This window comes from Lithobates pipiens, unplaced genomic scaffold, assembly GCF_037356315.1.
Source record: "Lithobates pipiens isolate NorthernLeopardFrog02 unplaced genomic scaffold, aLitPip1_a1.2 Scaffold_22, whole genome shotgun sequence".
In the NCBI taxonomy this organism is placed as follows: Eukaryota; Metazoa; Chordata; class Amphibia; order Anura; family Ranidae; genus Lithobates; species Lithobates pipiens.
The window spans coordinates 43452992-43471887 of NW_027507784.1; the positions used below are offsets into that span (position 1 = coordinate 43452992).

The window sequence follows — 18896 nt, forward strand, 5'->3', positions numbered from 1 at the left end:
GTTTCACAGAACAGCTGTATTTATACTGAGATTAAATTACACACAGGTGGACTCTGTTTACTAACAGTGACTTCTGAAGGCAATTGGTTCCACTAGATTTTAGTTGGGTATCAGAGTAACGGGAGCGGAATACAAATGCACGCCACACTTTTCACCATATCGATTTGTAAAAAAATTAAAAACATTTATAATTTTCCTTCCACTTCACAATTATGTGCCACTTTGTGTTGATCTATCACATAAAATCCCAATAAAATACATTTACGTTTTTGGTTGTAACATGACAAAATGTGAAAGATTTCAAGGGGTATGAATACTTTTTCAAGGCACTGTATGTATGTATATGTTATCTACAGTATATATGTACAGTTGTGCTCGTAAGTTTACATACCCTGGCATAATTTATTATTTCTTGGCCATTTTTCAGAGAATATGAATACTAACACAAAAACTTTCTGCTGTAGCCAATGACAGGTTGACTTGGCCTTGTGTTTTGGTTTATTGTCATGTTGGAATGTCCATGTAAAAACATTTTCACTTAGGGGTGTACTCACTTTTGTTGCCAGCGGTTTAGACATTAATGGCTGCGGGTTGAGTTATTTTGAGGGGACAGCAAATTTACTGTTATACAAGCTGTACACTCACTACTTTACATTGTAGCAAAGTGTTATTTCTTCAGTGTTTTCACATTAAATGATATAATAAAATATTTACAAACATTTGAGGGGTGTACTCACTTTTGTGAGATATTGTATGTGTGTATATATAATATATGTATATATGTGTACATGTGTGTGTGTGTATATGTATATGTATATATACATATAGTGTGTGTGTGTGTGTGTGTGTGTGTATGTATATATATGTATGTATATAAATATGTATATGTGTGTGTGTGTGTGTGTGTGTGTGTGTATATATGTGTATATATATATATATATATATATATATATATATATATATATATATATATATATATATATATATATATATATATATAATATATTCCTGTCCTAGGCTCCCCTTCATCTCTCAGTTTCATCCCTTCTCTAATAAAGTTAATAATATTATTAAAAAACACTGGTCCATATTAAGCAAAAATTATCCTTCTGTCCCTGAGTTTCGTTTCTCCCCTTTACCTTCATACCGTAAGGGTAGGACCATATACAATCGATTGGTAAGATCTGACAAGTATAGGGCACCCACTTCACGGGTTACTTTTTTGGGACCTCCTAATTATGGTTCATTTTCTTGCTTGTCATGCATTCAATGTTCTAGCCTGATCAAAGTGGTTGTAAACCCTTACAAACCACTTTGACCTACAGGTAAGCCTAGATTAAGGCTTACCTGTAGGTCCAAGAAATATCTCCTAAACCTATATGGTTTAGGAGATATTTGCCCGAAAACAGGCACCGCTGTCTACGGCTCATGCGCCGTAGACAGCGGCGCGCAGGCGCACTGAGCACGGCATTCTCAACGACGGAGCTGCCACGCGTGTCGGCTCCCGTGCACATGCGCGGGAGTGACGTCATCGCGGCTTCGCCGAATGACAGCGGCGGAGCTGCGAGACCCCACCAAGAAGATGGATGCGGCGGACTACAGGGGACAGTGGCGACTTCGCTGGCTCCTGTGTCAGGTAAGTGACACATAATGGACTACTATGCGATGCGATGCGATGCATAGTAGTCCATTATGCTTTGCCTTTGCAGGGAATGAAAGAGGAAGTAAACTCATCAGGGTTTACTTCCTCTTTAAAGGGAACAGGTGATTTGATCAGTTTCACTGCCTTAGTAATTACCCCAGCTGTTTCATCTGAGGGAAATCCTGAAAACATGACCTGTTAGTGGGCCATGAGGACTGGAATTGCGAAACACTGACGTAGGTGTAACTACACAAAAAGTCAAAGACAGAATAGCTAGACATAAATATTTTGTTAGGGGTAAAAATGATAAATGACCTCTCTAGACATTTTTTAGAAATGAACCATTCGGTTTCTCAATTGAGATATATGGTAATCGATGGTATTCCAACTAATAGACGTGGGGGGGAATAGAGAATTGGAATTGAGAAAAAGAGAAGTTTACTGGATAAATCGCTTAAGGCCCGTACACACGGTCGGACTTTTTGACAACAAACATGCAAATTAGCTGTTTTGGAGCAACATCCGACCGTGTGTACGCTCCATCGGACAAACTTTTTCTGTTTTCATCGGACTTTTGTTGGCTGTGCGAACGGACAAACTTTCTGGCAACAAAAGTCAGATGGAGCAAAGTCCGACCGTGTGTATGCAAAAGCATCGGACTTTTGTACAAGGTACAAACACGCATGCTCAGCACCAATGCAAACGATCGAACTACAATACAGAAGTTGACCAAAGGTGGCGCTGGAGTCATTGAACGTCCCTCTTTTGAAGTGGCGTCAGTACGTTGTGACGTCACTACGTTCGTGTTTGTTGTCAAAAAGTCCGATCGTGTGTATGCAATACAAACTTGTGGACCACGCCCTTTGTACAAAAGTCCACGGGAAAGTTTGTACAAAGTCCGATCGTGTGTATGGGGCTTTAGACTCTTTATATCCTAAAGGGTTAAATACAGATTTTGATCTTTATTTATTTTTATGATGGTATAAGTCTCTATATGTGCTGACCGATCTGCTTTGTTTGTCGTTTATTATTTTTCATGGTATGTGAATATACAAATTAATTTTGATGATTCATTGATTATGTTTTCTTTGTATTTTTTGGGATGAACTACACGATTCAGCATACTATCATTAAGGGAAGGCATCCTTTTGTCCTGTTTTTTAGCTATTGTTCAGATATACCCATAGATATAAAAATGATGTATGAGAGATACAATACAGAGGGATTAACTGATTAATGATAGATGTGAGCTATAAGCCTTTATATGTGAAGTTGGTTACAATTTTTATTGCAGGTATGTTGGTCATGAGGAAGGGCGATATCATGCTTAGCCCGAAACGCCACCTGAATACCTGAATTATACCTGATGTGATGTAAATTTGATCAATAAATGTACTTTTGTTTGAGCAGCAATCCCTCTTCTGCTTTTTTTATATTGACTCTTTGGGACAGACTCGATTGCTGGCACACCTGTTTCACTACTTTATATATATATATACACACACATACACATATATATATATATATATATATATGTATATCTATCTATTTAAATAAATATTACAATTGTGGGAGAGGATAAGAGGGCAGGGGTGCCCAACCTGCCTTAAAGGGTGAAAATCAGCTTTAAATCTTTCACTAGCATTCATTAGTTAAACTTTTTTTTTGTTTTATTTATAATCACTGTTTTTGCACTTCCTGTTTTTTTAAGGCACTAGTGATGTAACCAAGGCCTCCCAGCTGTTCCAGGAGGCAGACATAGAGTTCTAGGCAGGGTTCCAAAAAGTAGATAGAGATTGATTCATCTGCCCTTAGTAAAAATGGTCACATAAGAAGAATAGGGAGCAAAAAAACAAAAAAATACAGTATGCAAAGATTAAAAAGCATGCAATTATCTTTAAGTACCTGTTTGCAGATTTCCATTGCCAAACATTTCTAAAGATGCCTTTGTTGTGATTTGTATGATAAGGGTGAAGTTTCTTTTCAACATTTTGTCCAATTGTATAAATAATATAGTACAGAACAATGCAGAGGATATACTAATAAAGTTTCCTTACTGTAGTAGAAACTGAAGTTCCGCGTTCTTTCCTCACATCTCCCACCACATTGGAGTTTACATTTGATCTCAGTGTTCTTGTGATTGGATATGGTTGGGTTGAAGCTCAGTACAGTTGTAGCATTTTGTAGTCCATTATCCTCTCTCTGGTCAGTTTTTACAATGTATTCATGGATTATTAATGGTCCGGCTTCTTCATCTCTGATTGCCGGACTCTCTGGTATTGTAATCGGCTTTTGGCCCTCTAATGTAACCGTCCAAGTCACATTCACCACATCTGGGCACTTGGATGCCATACAATAGAAATTGACCTTCTCTTCATTTCCCCGCACATGTTCCTTGTGGATGTGACTCACTTGAAACTGCTGTGAGTCTGTTAAAAAAAATGAAAAAAAAGTCACTATAAGGACCCATAGTTGGTTTCCATCTCCAAGATTTACTTCCTTAAAATCTGCACTTTTATGTGTGTTTTTATGTGTGTTTATTATGTTTTCTTGGGGGGAGAAACCTTGACTTGTTCATTACTGCAGTGATCAAAAGATGCTGGGGGTTTGTGCCTTCCTGATATCCATTTATATTATCAGGCTAATGCCCAAGCTAGTATTATCAACCAGAATATGGGGGTGCGAGATAAGCTCTGGGGCCCTCTGGAGAAAATGCTAGCAAGCAGGACCCTGGCACGCGTCCCCTGGCTCTCAAAGATCTTCAGGTGCCTCTCTAGGTATTTGTACCCCTTATCCCTGGCTACTTTGCAGGTTTGGGATCATTTAAATAGGAATGGTTCCTGTGGTCCATTTCGGTCTCCCTTAATATGGTACCATTACGGGGGGGGGGGGGGGGTTTACCCTTAGGGAATGTTTACTTGTCTTTTAAAGGATGGGGGGTGGAGGTTAGGCGTTTTTTGCTTTTCTTGAGTTTCTGTTTCGGTAGTTATAGATCCCTGCTAAATTGTCCCAGATATACCCAACAGTTTCATCAGTGTGCTGGTGGAGATGTGGTGAGTGAGGTACATTCTTACACCTATGGTGGAAATGCCCTTAGCCCCTGTACACATGGTCGGAGATTCTGCCAACCAAATCTGTCGGATTTTGTCCGTCGGATTTAGTCCGACAGATTGTGTCCGAAATTGTTGCATACACACGACTAAGTTGTTGAAAAATCCGATATTTCAGAACGTGATGACGTAATTTCGTTACGATGGGACTACATTCAGGCTAGTAGCCAATAGCTTTGATGTAGGAATTTGATCTGAGCATGCGTGGCACTTGGTCCGATCAAAATTCGCTACACATGATCGGAGTATGTCCGATCGGACCAGTTGGTCGGGAAATATTTCCAACATGTTGGAAAATTGGGTCCGATGGATATTCGGACAGAATCAGTCCGATGCATACCACACACAGTCGGATTATCCGACAACACGGTCCGATAAGACACATTCCGACGGATTCTCCGACCGTGTGTACAAGGGCTTAGACTTCACTGGAAAGGGGTGAGATACTTTATTCTGAAAGCCACAGTATACCCTATTGAATGCTGTGGTTCTTTCAGTCCACTCCTATGTCTATTGTCATATAAAGCCTGATACTATTATTTTTTTTTCGCCGCACAAAGTTTTTATTAGAAATGGTAGAGAACACACATATGTAGAGTTTCACAGAAATACATAAAATAAGTCACGTGACAATGGTCAAAGTATGTAAATAATGTAACTTAGAGGTTATGAACATCAAAAATTTTAAATAATGGTAAATTTACGAGGAAGAACCCTGTGTCTGTGGGGTTAGAAGCTGGCGGGGTTCATGATTTTGGTTGGGCTTGTGAGTTTTATAACCTTATGGGCAGGATAGGGGTTATGGAGGAGGTAGACATGTTTTGGTCGTGTCGGGGTGTATCGAAAGGGGTTCTGGTAGAGTAGAGTGTTGTAGGTCAAGTTTCGCGCAAGGTTTTCTGTGTATGTAGGAGGATATTTAGGTATCTGGGAGAGGTGTGTCGGTGGTAATAAGAAGGGGGTGGAAATTGGTGTGTTCAGGGGGAGGTGGGATTGGAGAGAGGGGGGAAGGGGGTGGGGAGATGCAGTATAATTTTGTAGATAGTGAGAGGGGACCAAGGGAGGGGTGTTTGTTATCCTTCTCTCTTTCCCCCCAGTGGGGGAAGATAGGGGGAGCAGCGGGTTTTGTGGAGACATGTCCAATAAAGATAGGTCGTTGTTCCTGATACTATTATTATGGAAACAAATTAGAGCCCCTACATTGACAGAGGGGCTTACTAGACTTCAACTTATTGGGGAAGCTGAGGACAGGATAAATAGGATGCAAGATATTTATGAGCATTTTGGGCCTATTGAATTGATCTACTCTACAGCATATGAGACAGTCATGTTGGCTTCCCGATTGTGGTCGTCTTTGTCATCTTGAGGGGTCTTTATATGTTTGGCAACAGAACTGGAAATGTGTGACAAGACTGGTGGATCTTTACTGGAATTTCCCTATTCTTCTTCTTTTCTGGTTTTGCAACTCTGCTACAAGTCTCCTACTGAACTCATATACAAGTAGAATCATGGAACATATCATTGTTTTTTTCAGCAAACTCTCCTGTTGTCGTCAAGTCGTTAAGACCGCTTTTAATGCTGTTATACAAACGCTCATGTTGTGTCCAAGCTGGAGATGTGCTTCACTTTTAAGGCTATAAAGCTGATTCAACTAGGTACTATGTATGAAATTTTCTTGTTGCATTTTTTATTGAAAGTAATATTTTACAATAATCCATACTGGGGCTCCTGTCTGTTGGAAAGCTGCCTTCAGAAGCATTTAGACTGCGACCAGCTACCTAATTAGGACCTTACAAAGAGATCTGGCTCAACTCTCTTCTACTACTCTATTGAGAAATACAAGAAACTAATATATCCAAATTTCTGAATCACAATAGTAATGAATTTCAATGAATCTGAAATAAATTGTTTTATTTTCTAGTCTATTATTTTATATTCTGTTTTATCCTATTCTATTATTTGCTATTCTCATACATTCTATTATGTTTGTTTTATTGGTTGAACTGGATGTACTTGTCCCCTTGTTTAACCTGTAAATTGCCAAAGTGGAACTGGAGAAGGCTGTTACTAGGCTTGTGCAATTCATTTCGTAACAAATCGAAATTTGGCCGAATTTTGCATCTTTCGGACATTCGGATGCATCCGAATGCCCGAATAAAAAAATAACGAATAACAACGAATACGAAAGAAATATAACGAATGAATTCGAATGAATTTGACATGATTCAGTAATTCTTTAAAGATCTAATGAAACAAAACGGCAGCTCAAAGTAAATTTCAGTTTCGTAAAAGTAAATTTGAGCATAAATAGCGAATAACAACGAATACGAAAGAAATATAACGAATGAATTCGACATGATTCAGTAATTCTTTAAAGATCTAATGAAACAAAACGTCAGCTCAAAGTAAATCTTATAGTCCAATCAGCTAATTCATTTTGTGTCGGAGGTTGGATTACTGGCAAAGTGCATTCCTGAGAACTGAGTTAGAAGGGTGTTGTATTGTATTTGAGCCGAGGAGAAGAGACGTTGTCATTGTGTGTATTAAAAGATTCAATAAACAAACGACTTTCCAAACTACAAATCATTATCACGAATGTCTATACATACATAAATAGCGAATTTCAACGAATAAGAACGAATGAATTCGACACTCTACGAATAATAACGAATTATCCGAAAACGTATTAATGTAACATAACGAATATAACAGAACGAAATGATGTATTTTACGAATGACAACGAAACAAAACTAAACAAAATTTTCCATTGTGCACAAGTCTAGCTGTTACACGTTCTCACAAACCTTGGGGGTACCAGATTGTATGGATTTGCATAGAGAGGCACTGTTTGAAAGCCTTATAAGTAAAAGCTTTTGCTTTGAGGAGCTGGACATGAGGTCCATTATTCTCTTAGAGGGGGACATGAACTGTGTAGCTAGTGCTGAACTAAGATTTTCTTCTAGGATTTGTATTTTTTTTTTTATTCTGTAGAACTGCTGTCTAATTCAACGGAGCTTGGAATGCAAAAAGTTCCTTATGTAATCCCTTATCTACCTTTTGAGTGAGCCACACTTTACAGATTGGCCTTGGTCTGGCTGTGTGGCTTCATATATTTGCAAATGTATGCAACAAAAACCTCTGTTAACCCAAATTTTTAAAATGGTTTAGATTCCCTTTTTGCAATGACTAGCTGAAAAAAAAGTACTAGGAAATTTAGTATATTGTTCTGTGCATTACCCTGTCCATGTGTACCTTTCATTTCCAAGTCACAAACCGATATGAACAGCTGGCATTTTTGCTTTGCTTTGTTGGGTTTGGTGCACACACAAACTATAGGGGTCATTTACTATAGCGCCAATAAATGATCCTGCAGCCCCAGAAAATTGCACCCAATTAAGACTAAGGCTGCATTCACACCTGAGCGTAGCTTTTTCAAGCGTTTTTTGCGGCGTTTTTTACCGCGATTTGCGGCGTTTTTTGCCGCGTTTTGTCGCGAATTTGTGCAGGGCAAAAGGTCACCAATGTTAAAAGAAGAAAAACGCCCAAATCAGCCCGATTCGCGCGATAAAAAAGGGTCCGGAACTTGTTTGAGCTTCAGGCGTAGGGCTTCAGGCGACTTTGAGTGGAGATGTGAACCATCTCCATTGAGACCCCATTCACACCTGAGCGTTTTGTAGCCCTACGCCTGAAGCTACAAAACGCTGGAGGGGAAAAAATCCATTATTCTCAATGGAGATGGTTCACATCTCCACTCACCAACATGGGGACAAGGTGCTTTGGGGTGGGGGTGGCGCGCGGCCCCCCCCTTCCCCAAGGCACCCCCCCATGTTGAGGGCACGCGGCCTGGCCGGCCGGGTAGCGTGCTCGGACAAGGGTCTGTTGTGGACTTGGGGGGGACCCCACGCCGATTTTTTTCAGCGTTGGGGTTCCATTTTAAGTCCATACCAGGCGGCGGGGCCAGCGACGTCTCCTTCGCGGGCCCTGCCTACCTGGAGACGCGCTCGAAATGAGCGGACATTTCTCCGCGTGTGTGGGCGAGTCCGTTCATTTCAAAATTAGGGCGGATAGTATGGCGGACTTAGTACGCCATATTAGTCCGCTCAAAAAGTGCCGTGTGTGGTCATGTCCGTTCATTCGAAAGTCGGATTGTCTAAAGGACTAAGTTGGCCATACAGTCCGCCCGTGTGTACGCGGCTTTAGTTCCACAAAGGTTCTTTTCAGGACTGGTATCAGTGGTATGGTAATAGGCTTGTACACGTATAATATTCTTTCTTCCAAATATAGAAAGAATATTATACTTGACTGCTGCCCTTCTACTGCAGTCTGCTAATCATTCACAACTCACTTGTTCCACAAAGCTCTTTATCAGGACTGGTAACTTGGTCTGTCTAGGGTGCTACAGTACATAGGGTTGAGTGAGGTACAGTCTGCTATTCTATAAGGACTGGTATCGGTCCACAATACATAGGGTTGAGGTGCACTACTGCTGACCGCTGCCCTATACTGCAGCAGTCCTTCATCGGTATAGGGACTGACGTACAGTCTGCTAATCACTCACACACAACCTACTTGGTCCACAAAGGTCCTTATAAAGACTGGTAAGGTATAGGGTACTACAGTACATAGGGTTGAGTGAGGTACAGTCTGCCATTCTATAAGGACTGGTATCAGTCCACAATACATAGGGTTGAGGTGCACTACTGCTGACCGCTGCCCTATACTGCAGCAGTCCTTCATCGGTATAGGGACTGAGAGTTTTGTCACAGGGTCATTTAAAAAATGACAGTCAGAGGAAGAGGCAGGCCCTTCCGCAGGGGTGGTATACAGGGGTGGGTCATATTTCTACTGGGGCTGCTTATTATGAGGGGCTCCCACCATCCCTGTGCTGTGCTGACTTCCTCCTGGGCCTGCTTATTATGAGGGGCTCCCACCATCCCTGTGCTATGCTGACATCCTCCTGGGGCTGCTTATTATGAGGGGCTCCCACCATCCCTGTGCTATGCTGACATCCTCCTGGGGCTGCTTATTATGAGGGGCTCACACCATCCCTGTGCAATGCTGACATCCTCCTGGGGCTGCTTATTATGAGGGGCTCACACCATCCCTGTGCAATGCTGACATCCTCCTGGGGCTGCTTATTATGAGGGACTCACACCATCCCTGTGCTATGCTGACATCCTCCTTGGGCTGCTCATTATGAGGGGCTCACACCATCCCTGTGCTATGCTCATTATGAGGGGCTCACACCATCCCTGTGCTATGCTCATTATGAGGGGCTCACACCATCCCTGTGCTATGCTCATTATGAGGGGCTCCCACCATCCCTGTGCTATGCTCATTATGAGGGGCTCCCACCATCCCTGTGCTATGCTCATTATGAGGGGCTCCAACCATCCCTGTGCTATGCTCCTTATGAGGGGCTCCCACCATCCCTGTGCTATGATGACTTCCTCCTGGGGCTGCTTATGGTGCAGGTGTCAGTGATGTATATCACGGTGCTGATGTCAGTACTCTCTATCACGGTGCTGCTGTCAGTGCTGTATATCACGGTGCTGGTGTCAGTGCTGTATATCACGGTGCTGGTGTGAGTGCTTTATGTCACGCAGCTGATGTCAGTGCTCTCTATCACGGTGCTGCTGTCAGTGCTGTATATCACAGTGCTGGTGTGAGTGCTTTATGTCACGCTGCTGATGTCAGTGCTCTCTATCACGGTGCTGTTGTCAGATGACTCTATCATGGTGCAGGTGTCATTGCTGTATGTCACGCTGCTGATGTCAGTGCTCTCTATCACGGTGCTGGTGTCAGATGACTCTATCACGGTGCAGGTGTCATTGCTGTATGTCACGCTGCTGGTGATCATCTCCTGCACCCTCTTCTTTGCCTACCCTGGTCCCTGACCTTCCCTCTCCTCCATTGCCTTCATGCGCTCCACAGTCTTGAATTGTCACAACAATTTCCCATATAAAAAAAGAATGCTTGTAGTTGTCGATCCCAGATTCACCTCATACATGTTATGTCATTGGCCATGTGGTGGGACTATGTTTGCACAGCTATTAATTATTTTGTGGCTGCAAATTTGACCTGTAGGTTTGCGAAGTTCGCCTCCCATTGAAGTCAATGGGGCCCGCCGCGAACGTTCCGGTTCGCGAACTTTCGGCCGCGTTCGCGGCCCGTCGGAAGTTCGTCCATCACTATTTATTACTGTACCACTGCAAAATTACATTTCTAAAGGAAAAAATGTCATTTAAAACTGCTTGCGGTTGTAATTAATTGCCAGTTCCCAGCAATATAGAGTAAGATTTGAAGAAAAAAATGGGGTAGGGGTTCCCCCCAAAATCCATACCAGTCCCTTATCCGAGCACGCAACTTGGCAGGTCAGGAAGGGGTGGATGGAATGAGAGGAATTGTCAAAAACCGGCTCTTGTCTTATGTCACATTTCACTGCTTTTTTTGGTGAATGGGTAGGGGTACAATGTACCCAATACCCATTCACATGGGGGGGTGGGGCTTCCAGATTCTGATAAAGCCTCCTTGTCCACAGACCCCCACAACCACCGGGTAACGGTTGTGGGGATGAGGCCCTTGTCCCCATCAGTACGGGGACATAGTTTCAGCCAGCTGTCGGTTTCATGTAAAAGCAATCCTCGCAGCTAATTAGCCTCTAGACTGCTTTTACAAGCAGTGGGAGGGAATTTCCAACCGTCTTCCATGGTTTTTTCTGGATCACCTGTCCCAACAGGGAACCTGAGCATGCAGCTGGTGGTTCAGCCAGCTGAATGAGAATGATACCAGGACAATACTTAAAGTGGTTGTATAATCAATTTTGGGACTTTAACCTACAGGAAAGCCTATAATAAAGCTTACCTGTAGGTAAAAAAAATCTCCTAAACCTGTACGGTTTAGGAGATATTCCCCTCGCAGTGAGCTGCTGACTGCAGCGGCGCATGCGCACAGGGGATTCCCGGCTGAAAGTCCGGCAGACGCCGGACATTGCCGGAAAGAATTCTCCTGTGCACAATGCGCGGGAGTGATGATATTGCAGCTCCGGCCACTCACAGCGCCGGAGCCGCGATACCCGGAAGAAACGCAGAGGGAACATCCATTTGCATTTTGCATCCACTTAATTTAAGATTACAGACAGGCTACCTCAAAGGAATGCCACTATATACTTTTCTAGTGCTGGCAACAAATTTTTTCCCTTTTCTGTGAAGGTGCCCGTCAGCTTTTAGCAATGAGATAGAATAGAGGAAGCTATATTAAAAAAAACTTTGTCCTATGTAAAGAAAGCTCAAGGTTCAGCCATTCTGGCATTTGTGACGAGTTAGAACTTTTTATTGTCCTAAATAATGATAATGAACCATGTGATTACTTGGCAAACAAGCTTTCTGTGTGATACATGACAACATACGCCGATGCATATTACATGCAATATTGTTTTTATTTTCACCTTCTGCTTGAAATATCAGTATAAAAAAACATTTTATTTATTCTAATAATAATCAAATAAACAGTTCTGCCACTGATAAAAATATTCTATTTCTATCCGGTTGTTTGGTCTGTTATCTATTTGTTTGTATGGTGCTGTAACAAGAAGATCCCTAGTGAAAGGCTATTGAGAAAATGAGTGCTGCCCTATGTATTGGTCATGTATTATGGATTGGTGATGTCACATGTGCCAATGCAGGAGATGCATAGTGAAGCATCCAAGTGGCAATCATCAGTTGCTCTGTGCAGCCATGCTATTGGGGTCTTCTTATGCCTTTGGCCGTTTTCCTAAAGTATACCTCTGTTTGGAATGCTTTGTTATGAATGCTAGGAGGGAAAGTGAGAAAGGAGATTACAAAGAGAGAAGTTTTTTGGCAAAGTGGGGGATAGTGTAGAATTGCATCAGGGCTCCTCCATCCAGTGCTATGCCATTGAAATCTGGAAAACATAACCCTTGGTGCTTCCCACCAGGATATACAGGGTATAAAAAGTCCCCAAAGTGTGGGGGGATATCGTAGTAAAAAGGGGACAGAGAGGAGGACATTACTGGGAGCCAGGCAGCTGAAGCCATGCCATGCCAGGGACAGAGACTGATGTGCTCTGTCTACCATCATATTACTTCTCCAGTCCACATCATCAGTGTGATGTGTCGTCCTCCTGTGACCCTTTCACCTCTAGACCCATGGAGAGGTGAAAGGGGCACAGGAGGAGGACAAAGCACACTGATGATGTGGAGAAGTAATATGATGGTGGGCAGAGGAGGAGGCTACTGTGAGGGGTTGAGAAGGACACTATCGTGTCCGCAGCCTTTGTCCACCTCCCGTATCATGTCCGCAGCCTCTGTCCACCTCCCGTATCATGTCCGCAGCCTCTGTCCACCTTCCGTATCATGTCCGCAGCCTCTGTCCACCTCCCGTATCATGTCCGCAGCCTCTATCCACCTCCCGTATCATGTCCGCAGCCTCTATCCACCTCCCGTATCATGTCCGCAGCCTCTGTCCATCTCCCGTATCATGTCCGCAGCCTCTGTCCACCTCCCGTATCATGTCCGCAGCCTCTGTCCACCTCCCGTATCATGTCCGCAGCCTCTGTCCACCTCCCGTATCATGTCCGCAGCCTCTGTCCACCTCCCGTATTGTCCGCAGCCTCTGTCCACCTCCCGTATTGTCCGCAGCCTCTGTTCACCTCCCGTATCGTCCGCAGCCTCTGTCCACCTGCCGTATCATGTCCGCAGCCTCTGTCCACCTCCCGTATCATGTCCGCAGCCTCTGTCCACCTCCCGTATCATGTCCGCAGCCTCTGTCCACCTCCCGTATCATGTTCGCAGCCTCTGTCCACCTCCCGTATCATGTCCGCAGCCTCTGTCCACCTCCCGTATCATGTACGCAGCCTCTGTCCACCTCCCGTATCATGTCTGCAGTCTCTGTCCACCTCCTGTATCATGTCCGCAGCCTCTGTCCACCTCCCGTATCATGTCCGCAGCCTCTGTCCACCTCCCGTATCATGTCCGCAGCCTCTGTCCACCTCCCGTATCATGTCCGCAGCCTCTGTCCACCTCCCGTATCATGTCCGCAGCCTTTGTCCACCTCCCGTATCATGTCCGCAGCCTCTGTCCACCTCCCGTATCATGTCCGCAGCCTCTGTCCACCTCCCGTATCATGTCTGCAGCCTCTGTCCACCTCTTGTATCATGTCCGCAGCCTCTGTCCATCTCCTCCTCTGACAATCTCTTTTCTTTTATCATGTCTGCAGTCTCTGAGGAGATCCTAGAAAGGAGTCAAGAGTGGGAGCGCTGCAGGGATGGGGGTTACGGGAAGAGACAGACATGTGTGGACTGTGGAGAGGAGACTATAGAATAAAACCAGAGCTGCCAAGCTGGAGCCATCTGACTAAGCCCTGCACGGTGCACCTGAGAGGAGGGAGAAATATTTTTTTTTACTTTTACACACATTAAACACATTGCTAATAGCACTAGCTATGTATTTATAGTTTAAAAGATTGATATTTGCACTGTTTATTACTAGACAGAGACTGCGGAAATGATAGTGTCCTTCTCAACCCCTCACAGTAGCCTCCTCCTCTGCCCACCATCATATTACTTCTCCCGCTGGCTGTACTGTGTCAGTGTAGTGTTGGTGCAACAGCAATTTGTAAGATTTGTAAGGGTGCCAACTGGTCTTCTGTTCACATGTTTTCTAAGTTCTGGCAGGTGAACATTTCTACCATATTTGATGCCAGTTTTGGTGTAAGGTCCTCCAGGTGACTCTTTAAGCTCTAGGTAGCCCCCAGTTCTTGATATTTACAGTGGGCCTGTTAGCGACATCATTGCTGTTGGACACCAAGCTTGTTTAACTGGCAAACCCAAATTAGTAAACAACATGCACGAATGGGGCTTTATCACTCAGTTTCACACACAACGAAAAGAGGTTGAAAGTATCTTTAGAAAATATTGGCCTCTTTTGACTTCCGATAAGATTTTATCGAAGGCGATCCCTGAGAATCCTGTATTTATATACAAAAAAGGTAGGAGTTTGAAATTGTTAAGAAAATTTTAGACCCACCTACGAGACCGATTATGCTCAATGAGTTCCCTTTTTTTTTTGCCTGTCGTAGGTGCATTTCCTGTCGGCAGGTTCACACTAGACTACGAGGACTTACAGAATTTCAATCCCCTTTTAATTTAAAAATGTTTAAAATCAAAGATTTTATATCATGCATGGCCTCCTTTGCCCATGCAATATGCTCTATATAGGACGTACAAAAAGGACTTTAACGAAAAGAATTTCAGAACATATTAATAATAATAAAATGGGGTATAAAGAGCATAGTGTTTCTATGCACTTCAGATTAAAACACAACAGAGATCCCTCAGGCCTCAAGTTTTGGGGAATAGAAAAGCTACATCCTGATTGGCGGGGGTGTAATAAAGTTCGTGAAATATCTAAATGTAAAACAAAATGGATATTTTTAGCTGACACCTTACACCCTAAAGGGATGAATGTTGAACTAGATTTAAATTGTTTTATTAGCGATTTTTAAGTTTTTCTACATATACTGTTTTTTTCTTCTTTTTTTCTGGTCATCTGCTGATCTAGTTGTGTTTTAAGTAATTTTATACTGCTCAAATGTTTGATGAAGATATGGTATATGATTTGATTGAACTATTTAGGCTGTCAGTTTTGATCACAGATATATGTAGATTTATGTATCAGTTAGTCCATGTGCATGAGGATAGAATCGCATGTATTGATGGAGTAGTTCCTTTAGGTTTTAAGTAAAACGCTATAAAAAGTAAGTGACTATAGTATAGTCTGATCTAATACAAACTGAAGAGAATTATTATCATTAGATCCATAAGTGAGTATTGATACCTACATTCAATTACCCTAATTTTGGTTTTGATTGGAAGGCCACTAACCATGCGATTCGCATCGAGGCATTTTATGATATAGTCGTTGAAGCTGATTAAATGTATTATTTAATTTACGGTAAGTGGATTGATCTTAATAGGTTAAGTACTGATGGAGTTGAGAATATTGTGAAACAAATTTTATGTATTTATTTTCGGATGTTTCTATGTAACAATCATAGTGTATAAGCATGTCTGGTGTCCAAACGGTTACATACATTGCTGACATCTTAGGACGTGCAGGAAGTGTCTTATGACATCATGTGATGACTGTGTCAGGGCATTTCCGCTCAGTTTAATGTATTTAAAGAAGGTTGCTGCACTACGTGGCCACGCCCTCGGAAGAAAGTGAAGACTGAAACGCGGCAGACGTAGTCACGCAGCTTACCTGATTGAACGATTGTTTGACAGTCTACCCTTCCCGGGAACACCGTGGATGGCAGTGTAAGGTTAGACTGGACGTAATATGGTTTTGAATTTTATGTGCTATTCAAGATGTTGATTTTGTGAGTGCGCATTTTGATGAGTTTTTAATATAAATAAATTGTTTGATACGAACGGGATTACGCTATGTAGTTTCTTCATTCCTTCACATGTGCAAATCACCTTTTGGAAAAGTGATTAATATATAACCGGTGGGATATATCCCATGCCTTGTCATATGTGAGAGCTGAAGATACGATCGGCAGGCGTGTACTGGCCATCGGGACTACCGGGAGATTCCCGGTGGGCCGATGGCTCAGTGGGCTGGTCTGGTGCAGTCCTGGAGCCGCTCCTCTCTGACAGTGAGCGATCGCGATTCCCTGCCTGTCAGGAGGAGAGGCTTCCGTCATATGCTGGAGAGAGCATTAGGCGTTATGCTCCCTCCAGCCTGCAGGGGGAGATTGACAGCCAGCCGACTTTCTTTCCTCTCTCCCCTATCACTTGTTATCACATGACTGGAGAGAGGAAGATGAGAAGCTGCCTTCAGAACTGTGAGTACATGTGGGGGGAGGACACTGATGTAAGGGGGCTGCTGATGGGACACTCTGATGTAAGGGGCTGCTGATGGGACATTCTGATGTAAGGGGCTGCTGATGGGACACTCTGATGTAAGGGGACTGTTGATGGGACACTCTGATGTAAGGGGGCTGCTGATGGGACACTCTGATGTAAGGGGGCTGCTGATGGGACACTCTGGTGTAAGGGGGCTTCTGATGGGACACTCTGATGTAAGGGGGCTGCTGATGGGACACTCTGATGTAAGGGGGCTGCTGATGGGACACTCTGATGTAAGGGGGCTGCTGATGGGACAATCTGTTGTAATGGGGCTGCTGATGGGACACTCTGGTGTAAGGGGGCTGCTGATGGGACAATCTGTTGTAAGGGGGCTGCTGATGGGACACTCTGGTGTAAGGGGGCTGCTGATGGGACACTCTGATGTAAGGAGGCTGCTGATGGGACACTGGTGTAAGGGGGCTGCTGATGGGACACTGATGTAAAGGGGCTGGTGGTGGGACACTCTGATGTAAGGGGGATGCTGATGGGACAATCTGTTGTAAGGGGGCTGGTGGTGGGACACTCTGATGTAAGGGGGCTGCTGATGGGTCACTCTGATGTAAGGAGGCTGCTGATGGGTCACTCTGATGTAAGGGGGCTGCTGATGGGACAATCTGTTGTAAGGGGGCTGGTGGTGGGACACTCTGATGTAAGGGGGCTGGTGGTGGGACACTCTGATGTAAGGGGGCTGCTGATGGGACACTCTGATGTAAGGGGGCTGCTGATGGGACACTCTGGTGTAAGGGGGCTGCTGATGGGTCACTCTGATGTAAGGGGGCTGCTGATGGGACACTCTGATCTAAGGGGGCTGCTGATGGGACACTCTGATCTAAGGGGGCTGCTGATGGGACACTCTGATCTAAGGGGGCTGCTGATGGGACACTCTGATGTAAGGGGGCTGGTGGTGGGACACACTGATGTAAGGGGGTGCTGATGGGACACTCTGGTGTAAGGGGGCTGCTGATGGGACACTCTGGTGTAAGGGGGTTTCTGATGGGACACTCTGGTGTAAGGGGGCTGCTGATGGGACAATCTGTTGTAAGGGGGCTGGTGGTGGGACACTCTGATGTAAGGGGGCTGGTGGTGGGACACTCTGGTGTAAGGGGGCTGCTGTTGGGACACTCTGGTGTAAGGGGGCTGCTGATGGGACACTCTGGTGTAAGGGGGCTGCTGATGGGTCACTCTGATGTAAGGGGGCTGCTGATGGGTCACTCTGATGTAAGGGGGCTGCTGATGGGTCACTCTGATCTAAGGAGGCTGCTGATGGGACACTCTGATCTAAGGGGGCTGCTGATGGGACACTCTGATCTAAGGGGGCTGCTGATGGGACACTCTGATCTAAGGGGGCTTCTGATGGGACACTCTGATGTAAGGGATCTTCTGATGGGACACTCTGATGTAAGGGGGCTGCTGATGGGTCAATCTGATGTAAGGGGGCCGGTCTGGATGAAGTCCAGGGCCAAATTTCTGTCCCAGTCCAGCCCTGACGATTGGTCATCTGTTGATAAGAGATGTGCTTTTGAACCAGGTGCTTCTGGTAAGTGCATAACCTATAGGTATTTGCACAGGAGGTGTGGTGGTGGACTATTGAGATTCTGAAAGATCTGCTAGCAACACTTGCCACGTTTTTATATACATTTTTTTGCTTGCAGTAATTTTGCTGACTATGAATTATTATTGAAACATTGATGGACTTTTTTTGTTTCTGGCATATGTAACGGACTTTTTTTTGGTTTCTTGCATTTGTATTGTGACCAAATATATGAATAGACATATGCCTATTGAATATGAGAAATATGTATGTAGAGTGATCCATAGGAGTGATCCCCGCTGAGCAAGAGTATCATCACGGGGCGGATCATTACTGATCCGTCCCGTGTCAAAGGGGCCTTACTGTGTGTAGGTTAATGTTTACATGTACTTAGTTTTTGCATTACATTTTAAATTCATACTTCTAGTTTTATGTTTAAGTTTTTTTTTTAAAAGCGCTGCTGGTGCCTTTGTTATGTTCACCGTTGGTGACTTTCTTTGGCACCATATTTGAGAATTTTGAGTAATATAGCCGCAGCTATAGTTTAGCACTTACCGTGAGCGCTGAGGGAGTGGTATTTTAGTTTTCTAATATCTTGCTCATATTTCTTTTATTTTAGAGGACCTGCCATGTTTTTTTTTTTCTATTATTTTTTTCTAGGGATGTTTACATTCCTTGTAATAG

At 43.8% G+C, this 18896-nt stretch overlaps 1 protein-coding gene across 1 annotated transcript in view; it reads right to left on the reverse strand.

The window, feature by feature from the left end:
• LOC143925669 (uncharacterized) overlaps positions 1 to 18896 on the reverse strand; it is a 106921-nt gene that overhangs the window by 50408 nt on the left and 37617 nt on the right. The window contains exon 5 of the mRNA XM_077450132.1: positions 3700 to 4071. Coding sequence (XP_077306258.1) covers positions 3700 to 4071 — 372 coding nt within the window. The remainder of the gene's footprint in view (positions 1 to 3699; positions 4072 to 18896) is intronic.